The 12,332-nt window shown below is 43.4% G+C and overlaps 1 protein-coding gene across 2 annotated transcripts; it reads left to right on the top strand.

Annotated features, from left to right (window-relative positions):
* Window positions 1-200: 200 nt before the first annotated feature.
* On the top strand, window positions 201-10,605 carry LOC114447898 (uncharacterized). Of its 2 annotated transcripts, XM_028424421.1 has the most exons (11): window positions 201-405; window positions 4,096-4,161; window positions 4,317-4,337; window positions 4,457-4,732; window positions 5,731-5,851; window positions 5,972-6,147; window positions 6,383-6,525; window positions 6,657-6,804; window positions 6,986-7,167; window positions 7,263-7,355; window positions 8,048-10,605. In XM_028424421.1, exons 2-11 carry the CDS (start codon window positions 4,116-4,118, stop codon window positions 8,744-8,746), a joined length of 1,905 nt encoding a protein of 634 aa, XP_028280222.1. In that variant the 5' UTR covers window positions 201-405; window positions 4,096-4,115; the 3' UTR covers window positions 8,747-10,605. The 2 variants fall into 2 exon arrangements, with proteins under 2 accessions (XP_028280222.1, XP_028280223.1); XM_028424422.1 differs by lacking the exon at window positions 201-405 and having other exon boundaries at window positions 3,764-4,161.
* The last annotated feature ends 1,727 nt before the right edge of the window (window positions 10,606-12,332 follow it).

The following is a 12,332-nucleotide window of genomic DNA, read 5'->3' as shown; positions in this document are numbered from 1 at the left end:
TAAACAAATGTAATGTGGGCTGATATGTGCTGTGTCAGCATTGATTTCTGGTTTCATAGGCCTACATTCCAAACAATCGGCTTTCCTTCTCCTCCTCCACTGTCAGATGACCACACTTCTGAAGGTGTTTTCTGGGTGGGGGTGGGGGGGTTAATGCTTGCCGGTGTTTCCCGACAGGAGTCGAGTGGCTCCGAGAGTGAGCAGCGGAGCCCGACATATTCTGAACATCTTCCAAATGTTGAGCCCGAGTCGTGAAGTGCAGCTTTTAAGGGGGGCGAGGTTGGGAGGGAGAGAGACGGAGAGGGAGAAAACAGGCTGCATCCACGCAGATTTCCTCCTCTGAAGCAGCACCCCGACCATCTCAGCGGTGACCGCTCCGCAGCAACCAGCCGGCTTCTCATAAAGGTAGGTGGGCTGCTGTCATTCGTCTGTTTAACATTACATGTATGTCCTAAAATCTGCCTGGTGCGTGACGGGTTAAATTCTGCAGTTTTTCGGTGGATGCGTGTGTCGGCTGTCCCGGTTTGGAGGTGACTGATGAGACTTTGAGCAGCGAGATGTTATCACCAGCATTTACATGAGCGAGGAAAGGTGTGAACATATGTTCATCCCATTTAAAGACTAAACAGTCCCGTCACAGAGCCGGCTCATCAAGGCTTAGCCTGCCTTATGCATTATTGGATAAAAATGCATAGGAAAATAAGAGAAAATATAAATATGTTAAATGAAAAAGACATTTTATTATCATATTATTTCACCTTAAATAAAACATGATATTATGGATTTGATTTCAGTCTTACTCCTCTCCCCTACATCCTGCATGTGCTGTCAGCACTTAAAAGTCTAATAGCATCCATAATCTGAGAGGATGCTCTGGCTCGTAGGCTCTCCTCCTGTGTCACCTGCAGTGTCCTGCAGCACGAAGGCCAATAAACCGACCCAACAATGGAGCAGCTGATACAATCCAGTCTGCACAATTATCTCATCCTCACCATAAACAATCTCCTCCTCTATCACCTCCGAGTGTGTTTGTGTCAATATATGGCACATTTATAGCTCCCTCAGCCCACCCACCCCCTCCCCGCTGTCTCCCTCGTGTCCATTGACATTAATGAATCTGACAGGTGCAAGCAATATGCTGGAAACCTGTCTCATCCTTTAGTTCACTGCAGCCTGGCTTTGTGGGCTGTCAGCTGCTACAGGCATCCTCTGGAAGACAAACTTATGAAATTATACATTCTGATTTGGTCTAGACCAGATATGCTGTTGTGCTGCTCTGATGAGAGTTGTAGTGATGTTGCAGAATTCTCAAGCATCTTTAGTCGACATCCACTTTCATGTGCGTCTATTGACGCAATGCTCTGTGACAGCAGGGCACTGCTTGTGCCTACATGTGTGTGTTTACATGTTTCCCTCAATAAAGTAAATTAAAGAGAGAAACTGATGAAGGGGAAAGACACAGAGTGTGCATTGTAGATTCCCCACATCTGCAGTCATTGAAGGCATTTCCGCCTCTTTAAAGACCGTGGACAAAGACCCGTCTGTCCCTCTGGTAAGAAGGGAGTTCGGAGTTTGAAGGAACACAGGCGCAGGCTTTGATTTCAGAGTGGGATGCATTGGCTTGGATTATATAAGATAAGGAGGAGGAGAGGATGAAAGAGACGTGCTAAAAAGAGAGCGGGAGAGATATCTACAGAGAAAGTGGGGGAAAGAGACAGATGACATGAGATGTGGTGTATCAGGGATGAGAGGAGTCAAATGTAGCAGAAAGAAATATAGAAATGACAGAAAACTGAAGCACTAAAAGTCAAATGAGGCAGAAGAAGAGGAGGCAGCACTTAAACATGAGATGCTGACAGAGGAGAGAAAATGGACAAAAAATAGAAGAGTGAAGAAAACAGAGAGACAGTCTGGGATGAAGAGCCGATCAAAATCAGAAGTCCTTCAATTATGAATATATTATATATATAAATATTTTTTTGGCCCATCTGTGTCAGTTTGCAGCCCAGAGTACAGCATGCATAAGTCTGTAATATATATGCATTTTGCATTCAGCCAAGCAGAACTTGTGTTGTTTTCAGCCTGAAATGCTCAAAGAAAACACAGAGGAAGATTTGAGATTTTTTGCTTCACAGATCCTTCGTAGAAACAGCAGATTGTCTGCGGTGACTCCGTGAGGCCAACTGCTGTGACAAACAGATGGACACGGTCCGCTTCTCTTTTTCTTTACAGCCAACTGATCAGCCTGGTGTATTAATTAAACTTCGATGAGGGTCAGCGATTAGTCTTTAGTCTGTACAGGATACACAGCAGACAAAAGGGGGGGGGGCTGCTGTCCTCACATTGCAGCGTATTGGGATTTAAGAGACGCTGTTCTGTGTGACGCAGTTTTGTTCCATATTTTGTTTCACTTACAATAAAATCAGTACACCTTCTGCCCAGAGTGTGGCGTGAGGATGTGACAGCCAGAGAGGTTGTGTGAGGTCTTCTGTAAGACAGTAATTCTGCTTTCAGATTCTGACAGTTACATGTTAATTATTCCTGAATAACAAGAAGCAATGAGGCCACATAAATATGTTTATGTTACATATAACTCCAGGCAGACTGTAGACATGCTGCAAATGTACATGTTTTGAAGATGGCTTCTTCGTTTCCAGCATGAAAGTGATGTTTTATGACATCTGCTGTGCTACAAAGACACACTTATCTTTTCTGCATGTTTATTAGCTGCTGCAAAGTGTGACTGTGAGCACTGCAGGTGTTTCCTCCCAGTTCCCTCCTGGGCTTTGTAAATGAAAACTGCAGCAAAATCTCCTTTTGCACAAACTGTCTCTTGATGTGTTGCCTCAGATGCCTCAGCATAGCAGAAGGCAGTCGCCATAATCCTTCCACAGTTTCAAGTGAATTCTTCTCCAGCAGAGAGTAAAGACACCCCGCTGCCCTTGTTGTTCTGGACGTATCCTATCGGAAGCACAGCCGAGTCATTACACAGATCATCGCCATTTAAAACACCCTGAGACTCATGAATTCATCTGGTTGTAAATGTTGATATATACAATCAATAGACGATCCTTGATAGTGATCCAGAGTCAGTTGGCTGTCATAAACATGCACCTATGTGCTCCTGAAAGGGCCTCTAACACATAAATGCCTGTTAGTAAGGACTTTAAACAATGCCTTCTTCCACACATAAATCCACTCATGACCCTGATTTGAAAACTGCACTCAGGTATGCTATTAAGTCCTAATGGCTTTCTGAACAGAAATTGCACCACAGGCTGATTTTATGTCCAATGTCCAATAATACCTCCAGGATATATAGAACTTACAGAGACTGCAGATTCTCTGCTGATAGTTTGGGTTTTTAGATTGTAGTATGATTAGATTAAGTATGTTCTCCTAAGGAAGGATGGAAAGAAGAAAATTACCAGTAAGAAGGAAGGAAGGAAGGATCCCTTGCCTGTACATAGATAACCATGCCTGCCTGCCTGTGATCACTGCAGGTGTTTCCTCCCCTCCTGGGCTTTTGAAAATGGAAACCACAGGACTGTTTTGTTGCTTTAGCCATTTGATGTGGTGCCTGTGACGTTTCTGCACAGAAGAGGACACACAAACATCATCAACATTCCATCAGTATAGCTGCGGTTAATCAAGATTCTTCTTGGAAACATTCACAGGGTCCTGTGGAAATGATGTTTGGCCTGTCCTATCTTTATATTACCTGTTTGAAGCTTACTTCCTGAGAATGTTTATTACAGGGATTATATGGATTGTATGTGTCTAAAATTCTCCTGACCACAGCACTGGAAACGTTATGTCAAAGAGACTAATGTTTTTGTGAATTACAGTAAAAACATTTACATGGGGAGCACATATGTGTATGTGTCTGTTAGCCAGGTATATGTATGAGTGTTTTTGCATATGTCAGCAAAAGCTTTTTCAGTTTCAAACCTCACACACTGGGCAGCGGAGGCTTTATTCTGGATCGGACTTTCACAATCATTTCCACATCATATAATGCAGCTTGTCCAAACTGTTCACTATAAAGAAAATCAGGTCATGTTGCCCACTGTACATCTTTCTTTTTCCTTTTAGACACAAAAGTATTAGCCAAAATGGTGACTGCCAGTGTGATTGCTCTCAGCCTTCTGATCACCACAGGTATGTCTGCTAACATTCGTCTCAATTCATTTTGTCATTATGAATCTGCCATGCTATACTCTGATGTTTGATACTTTCGTGGTTACATTAATTTAATAAATAATGTTCGAACACTAATGATAACACATTTTATTTCATTTTATTTTTGTCTGCAGTTCTCTCTGCTCCTGTAAAAGGTAAATCTGTTGTCTACCCCAACATCATATATAATTCTGACTCGTCAATTATACATCCTATGTTTTGCTTGCTTCACATGTGTTTTTCTTTTTTTCCTTTATCCACTTTATGATTCCAGTTGATGAGGACTCCATGACTTTATTCCACGGGGAAGATTTCCACATCCTGCTGCCCTCACGTGAAGTGGAGGTCACGTTTCGGAACAGATCTGCTCCTCGGTCCCCAGAAGTGGTCCTGATGAGGGGCTTCTCAATGCTCAATGCACGTGGAAAACTAAACAAGCACCTCAGCCATCTCGTAATCGAGGATGTGGGTGAGGGAGACGAGGGCGTGTACACCGTGAAGAATCCAGAAAATCCAGAACACGTCAACCGCATTTCACTTATCGTCCGAGGTACTGAGTGGAATGGCGCATTGCAAATGCTAATAAAGTCTAAACTGACATGTTATACTGACACAGACACAGCAGGGAAATCAGCTCAAAGCTCAGTGAGTGTGTTGACAGATGCACTGTGCATGTTTCTCATGTAAACACACATTATCCTGATTGCAAAACCAAAGTTAGAAATATTCATATTAGCACTATTTTTTAATGGAGTTGGTGTGAGTGATGGAAGACAACCAATACAATACTTAGTCTAGCTAAGTACTGGATGGATTTGATACCTTTAATGTTGTTAATACCAATGTTAATACTGACTTTGAAGGTGTGTATCTCAGGATGAAGAATCAGCCTCTTACAGCTGGTCTGTAGTCAAAAATGTGTCATTTCACCTCAAATCCACTTTACATGGTGCAGTCAGCAGCTAAATAAATCTCACATTTGCACATCTTGTTTGTAAATGTTACAAGTTTCTGCAGCGTTGACTCTCAATTCAGATGAGATTAAACACACACACACACAAACCAGAAAAAAAAGGATTCAAACCCACTGAGGGGAGGAATTGGCTCAAACCCAGCATGGAAAACGGCGACTGTAGTGTAGCAATATGTGGAAGAAAAGCCATATGGAGGGAGTAATGTGTTGTTGTGAGGTGGTGAAGAGGTTTGTGTGTGTGTTCCAGAGTGTGAGAGCATGCTGGAGCTGCCAGACAATAATTATGCAGCTCTTTAACCACCACCGCACTCCTCTCTCCTTTACTCCCTGCTGTTTTCCTGTCTTGCCCTTTCTGTTTGGTTTGCATCTCTACCCTTTCATTCCCGCTACCCTGAAATTTCTGGTTCCTTCTTTTCTCTGCAGTCTGTCCCCCTTTTTGTCACATCCGTCAAGCTCAGCTGAAAAAAGTCGACTCTGCATTCTTTCCTTCTAACTGTCATCAACTGTGATTAACCCTGTCCCTTGCTTTTACCTGAGTAAAAATGTTCATCACTGCATTCACTTTTACCTTCTAGATTGCTCCAGCGAGCAGTTCATCAAATACGGCAGCAGCTTCCACATTCCTCTGTCAGGGGTTAATGTTCCCATCACCTTGGAGTACAAACCCAGTGCTGTGGAGGCCAACCAGACATCTAGGTAGAGTCAGCAAAACTACACCGATATTTTAACCCAACTGAGTCTGCATGATGACATTTTTTCGAGACAGCATGTCTGAGAGGGGAGGTTGACATCATCCTTGACCTTCTCCTCCTGCAGGCCAGCTTTGGTGGCGCTGACCATGACGGGGACATCAGCGGAGCCCTTTCGAGGTCGCATCACTGTGAATGATCAATACGTCACCCTCAACGCTGTTACTGGTTCAGACAAGGGGAGCTACACCATCAGGGATAATGTGGGGGACATTAAAAGGAAAATGTGTCTTGATGTCAAAGGTAAGAGCACTAAGACAGATATCTTCTTTCCCATGCTTGACTCATTTAAAGGGAGGGGACTTTCACTCGGAATATTGTTGTTGTTGTTGTTTCACCTTTTAGTTTTACGCTCTCTCATCTGTGATAATGGCTTTTTAAAGACTAAGTCTTTAATGGCTCCAGCAGGCTAATGCACTTCATGATCCACGGGGCCTCTGTGTTTATGCAGTGTCCTTCCTTCTCCTCTGTGTCTCAGGGCACCAAAGCTTCCTGAGTCTGCCTTATGGTAAAAGATTGAAGATCAACCTGATACTCAACAGCTCTTTGGTCCAACTGTACTACACCCCTCAAAATGACCCCACACCCCGTCTGCTGCTGGACAAGGGAGAAATTACAAATGTAACTCTTACTTTATTATTGTGAATCCCCTTAATGCACACTCAGCCTAGTACGACCCACTTGTGTGTTGTTAGGGTCACTTCAGAGCTAATGTATTTTTTGCAATGTGTTTAATGTGTTTCTCATCCTAGGCTCAGGAAGAGGTGGGCTTTGAGGACCGTCTCTCTGTGGATGGTTCATTGGTTTTCCTGGATCAGGTCAAGGTTACGGACGCGGGCCAGTTTAAAATCATCGACACACAGGGATTCACCGTGTCTACCATTCACCTGGAAGTACAATGTAAGCAAGGAAAGGGGCAACCCGATTGAAAGGCTGATGGATAAAGGGTTAGATTTCAGTCATAGCTAGGTAGACATTCTGTAGTGTGATGATCTCTGTCCTTTGTCTGCTGTGGAATTTCAACCCGTGAACGAAATGTCAGCTGAATTATTGACCCTCCTACTCCTGCCTTTCTCTGTAGCCCCAAGGCTGGAGACGCTGTATGTGGCAATCATTGCCCTGCTGGGCCTGCTGGCGTTCCTTCTGCTTGTCTGCCTGCTCTCCTGCCTGATCAAAGTGAAGAAGAGGGCCAAGAGGGCCGCTGCCCTGGAGAAGATTGCCCAGAATGCTGGCAAAGAGGACGAGGGAGAGGCCTTCAGACAGGTTGGAAGGACACACATACTACTGACACTGTGATGCTGATGATGATGATAATGTATATTCTGATATAATGAGTGGTATTTCTTGCTTTGTCACAGGTGGTCAAGAACATCACCAAACTCAGTGAGGACTCCAAGCACTCCCAGGCTGACAACACAGAGAAATCTCAGAGCACTGAGGTGGACATTAAGGCAAGGACATGTAACATTTCTGTTTGAAAATGAAATCATTCAGAGGTTTTAATAATGTCTCAATTTTTATGCTGTTTTCTGCGTTTAGACATTTGCAGCTTATTCAGAACGCTGCTGCTAGAGTCCTCACTAACATCAAGAAAAGTGGATCACATCAGCCCAGGTCTCAGACTTTTGCAGTGGCTTCCTGTATGACAGAGAATGGTTTAATGATAATTACGATTGCATTGAATGGTATAGGCCAGAACACAGTTCTGATCCTCTGGTATGTTATGAACAAGTTCTCAGGTCTTCTGGGACAACTCTGCCCTCTCTTCCTAAACACTAAACACTGAGAAGCAGCTAATGCTGATCTAAAACAAACTCCCAGAAAACCTGAGGTCTGCTCCAACTCTCAGTTCTTTTAAGGCTGAAAATGTTTCTGTTTGCCACTGCCTTGTGTTGAGTTTAATCTGTTCAAACCTTGCACTGCACTGTAACTGCGCTGTGACCTGTATCCTCCTATTTTATCCAATTTTAGCTTATTATTATCTTCCACTTTTGTTTCACAGTTTTAAAACCTGTTTACTGTTTATACTGCTTTTATATTCTCTTGTGTGTCCGTTCAATCTGGCCTCAAAGTCACTTTGAATTGTTAGTGAAGGAAGCTATACATATTAACCTGTCCTGCCTTGTTGTCTCCCTGAACTCAGGGTCTGGAGGTTTCCTCTAAAGAGGTTGGGGTCGGTAACCTTGAGACCAGTGACTCTGGTGTTGGGTTTAACACTGCCCTCCCGCTGGACACTGACACTGACGCCCCTGATCAAATCCCTGACTCTGAGGCTGTCAGTGTCTCTATTGCTCCTGAAACTAAACCAAGTCCTCCATCTGCTGCTGAGTCCAAGCCAAGTGTTTCACAGGCCATGGAAATCAAGCCCAGTACAGTTTCTGAAACTAAAGTCAGCCCAGCCCCTGAAACCAAGAAAATCCCTGATGAGCCTGTGGAAACGAAGTTGGACACCCCCAAACCAGCAGATGTCAAACTCAGCCCAGCCCCGAGCCCTGAGCCCAAGGCTGGTCTAAGTCCAGCTGAACTAAAGCCTGCATCCACTCCAAGCCCAGAGCCTAAGCCAGCTGAACCCAAAGCCACCACTGCAACACCTGAGAGCAAGAGTGCCCTAACACCCACACCTGAGCCCCCCAAACCCACCACTCCAGAACCTATTACCAATGGTACACCAGAGCCAGGGCTGGATTCCAAAGCAAGCCCTGATCATGCTGATCTTATTGAAAGCTCTGCTCCCAAAGCAATCCCTGCTAAAACCCCCGAAGTGGAGCTGAAATCCGGTGGTACCACACTAGAGGTCAGCAAAGATGGCGCCGCACCTGAGGATTCAACCACTACCACCTGAGAAATAACTGCCCCTGTAAAAACACAAAGGAAGCCCCACAAATCTCCATCAATCACAACTGCAGACAATCGATCGCCCCTACCAAATAATGAGAACCAGTGAAAAACCACTGCAGCTGGGGCGAAGATGTCTAATGCCTGAACACAGTATTATCTTTGATATGTTTCACAACACTAACACCTTTGAGACCTTCTGAAGCACTTTTTAGTTGTACACACCTTCCAGCCTTGTTTTTGTTTTGGTAATTATACAGTTGAACTGCCAGACTGCAAATGAAATCCTTTTCAGCGTTTACAACTAAAATGGTAACACCACATAAGGTCTTTTCTAAAAGAACCAGAAGGTTTACGACATTTGATTACTCTTAGTAGCTTGTTCTTTTGTGAGCAGTGAATCAGACACTTTTCAGATAATGTAATATGTCATTTTATTCACTCTTAAATTCATGATAACCAAATGGAAAGAAACACACAAAAATGTACTAATAATACTGACCCCCACCATTTACAGTCTCTCATTCACAGATATCTCAGATGAGTAAAATGTGTTTTGCAGACTGATCCCTCAAGTCTGGATCAACCACTGATCAGTCTTTGATCTGGATGTCTTGGTGTGTCTATAAAATACCCTTTGCTCTTACAGTTTTACAGGAAGCTCGCCCAGCAGAAACTGGGCTTCCAAAGATGAAATAGTAGCCCTATTCACCAGTAGTAGTGAATAGTTAGAACACACTTCTATTGCTTTCTTTATATCCTCATCATTATTTCCTCTTCCTCTTTTTTTCTCCATTCCATCTGTTTTTTACTCCTCAAATACAATTCTTTTGACAGAAATTAGAATTAGAATTTAAAAGTTTACATTTAAACTAGACATTTCCTCTAAATAAGTAGTTTTGTTTCTAGACAATGACAAAGTTGTTCTTGTATCTGACAAAAGCTTCAATATTTACGCCTTGTCATCTTCATTGGCTCTGAAATATTTCTACAGTATGAGGCCTTTATCAGTGCCGGGACACTGTCTGACTAGAGCTGAAGTACATGCAAACACCATTTAATCCTAGCTGAGACTCTTGCATGGTGCAGAGGAGGTGTGCAGAAACATTTTCATGTGACAACATGCATGTCTCTACCTCATGTTTTAACTGATCACTGGCAAACCAATGACCGTCCAGGTTTCATGCACTGAAGTTTGAATCTGTCAAAGAAGCACAAATAAGCCATTGACTCAGATGATCATGATGTGAGTTTGGGGCCTAAGGTGGAAAAGATGCAGGTCTCATTGCAAGCTTGTGTAGTTCAGCTCTGTCAGTGATTATGCAGATGAGCAATGATGAGTAACTGTGGAACTTCTTGAATGATAAGACCAGAGATGACTGCTACTTTTCTCAAGCAGTGCAGTTTTTAATCACACAGAAATAAAATAGAAATATAGTTTCTGAACTGCACATGCATGTACAGAGAGCTGCACAGCACCACAGTAGGCCATGAACTTACCTTGACTCCTATAAGCAGATCCTTCTACAATGAACTGGCCTTTATTTGTAGCTTGAGAGTTAGGATGTCTGGCACAACTTCACCTACTTCTTAGGGGGGGGATGGAGAAGTATGATGAAGTCAAAAGTCCAGCTACAATTGTAGTATAAGCTGTTTTAGTCTCACCTAGTACGATATAAATATGTTAGACTAAGAATAAATTTGTTCCTTATGCAAGTTTTGTAACTTGTTTACAATTTCAATGTAGCTCTCCGGACTATTTTTTTCTTAAAAATAAATTCATCCAAAATTTGTGTCAGCATCTTAAAAAGCCATAAAACAAAATAGGTTTCGATGTCAGATTTGACCATAAAATTGACACATTATATACACTCAACAAAAATATAAACGCAACACTTTTGTTTTTGCTCCCATGTTTCATGAGATGGACTTGAAGATCTAAACTTCATTCCAGATACACAATATTACCATTCCTCTCAAACATTGTTCACAAATCTGTCTAAATGTGTGATAGTGAGCACTTCTGCTTTGCTGAGATAATCCATCCCACCTCACAGGTGTGCCACATCAAGATGCTGATCTGACATCATGATTAGTGCACAGGTGTACCTCAAACTGCCCACAATAAAAGGCCACCCTGAAATGTGCATTTTGTTTCTGCTTTATTGGCGGTCTGGGGACTCAGAACCAGTCAGTATCTGGTGTGACCACCATTTGCCTCATGCAGTGCAACACATCTTCTTCGCATAGAGTTTATCAGATTGTCTATTGTGGCCTGTGGAATGTTGGTCCACTCCTCTTCAATGGCTGTGCGAAGTTGCTGGATATTAGTGGGAACTGGTGCACGCTGTCGTATACGCCGGTCAAGCACATCCCAAACATGTTCAATGGGTGACATGTCCGGTGAGTATGCTGGCCATGCAAGAACTGGGACATTTTCAGCTTCCAAGAATTGTGTACAGATCCTTGCAACATGGGGCCGTGCATTATCTTGCTGAAACATGAGGTGATGTTCATGGATGTATGGCACAACAATGGGCCTCAGGATCTCATCACGGTATCTCTGTGCATTCAAAATGCCATCAATAAAATGCACCTGTGTTCTTCGTCCATAACAGATGCCTGCCCATACCATGACCCCACCACCACCATGGGCCACTCGATCCACAACATTGACATCAGCAAAGCGCTCACCCACACGACGCCACACACGCTGTCTGCCATCTGCCCTGAACAATGTAAACCGAGATTCATCCGTGAAGAGAACACCTCTCCAACGTGCTAGACGCCATCGAATGTGAGCATTTGCCCACTCAAGTCTGTTACGGCGACGATCTGGAGTCAGGTTAAGACCCCGATGAGGACGACGAGCATGCAGTTGAGCTTCCCTGAGACGGTTTCTGACAGTTTGTGCAGAAATTGTTTGGTTATGCAAACCAATTGTTTCAGCAGCTGTCTGAGTGGCTGGTCTCAGACGATCTCGGAGGTGAACCTGCTGGATGTGGAGGTCCTGGGCTGGTGTGGTTACTCGTGGTCTGCGGTTGTGAGGCCGGTTGGATGTACTGCCATATTCTCTGAAACGCCTTTGGAGACGGCTTATGGTGGAGAAATGAACATTCAATGCACGAGCAACAGATCTGGTTGACATTCCTGCTGTCAGCATGCCAATTGCACGCTCCCTCAATGCTTGTGGCATCTGTGGCATTTTGCTGTGAGACAAAACTGCACATTTCAGGGTGGCCTTTTATTGTGGGCAGTTTGAGGTACACCTGTGCACTAATCATGATGTCAGATCAGCATCTTGATGTGGCACACCTGTGAGGTGGGATGGATTATCTCAGCAAAGCAGAAGTGCTCACTATCACACATTTAGACAGATTTGTGAACAATGTTTGAGAGGAATGGTAATATTGTGTATCTGGAATGAAGTTTAGATCTTCAAGTCCATCTCATGAAACATGGGAGCAAAAACAAAAGTGTTGCGTTTATATTTTTGTTGAGTGTAAATGGAAATTACAAAAAAAAGCAAGAAATCAATGTGCCTCAGTGTTAAAAGAATTAAGAGTTGCATTACAAATATTGATGAGGGCATT

This window comes from Parambassis ranga, chromosome 16, assembly GCF_900634625.1.
Source record: "Parambassis ranga chromosome 16, fParRan2.1, whole genome shotgun sequence".
NCBI lineage: Eukaryota > Metazoa > Chordata > Actinopteri > Ambassidae > Parambassis > Parambassis ranga.
The sequence above is the reverse complement of the archived record's forward strand: the minus strand, read 5'-3'. Positions and strand labels throughout refer to the sequence as shown.

Excerpts from the sequence above, each read along its gene's own strand:
- LOC114447898 (XM_028424421.1), top strand. The coding sequence starts at position 4,116 with ATGGTGACTGCCAGTGTGATTGCTCTCAGCCTTCTGATCACCACAG. Across the intron at positions 6,148-6,382 it reads AATGTGTCTTGATGTCAAAG|GGCACCAAAGCTTCCTGAGT; the intron begins GTAAGAGCACTA and ends TCTGTGTCTCAG. Across the intron at positions 7,356-8,047 it reads GCACTGAGGTGGACATTAAG|GGTCTGGAGGTTTCCTCTAA; the intron begins GCAAGGACATGT and ends CCCTGAACTCAG.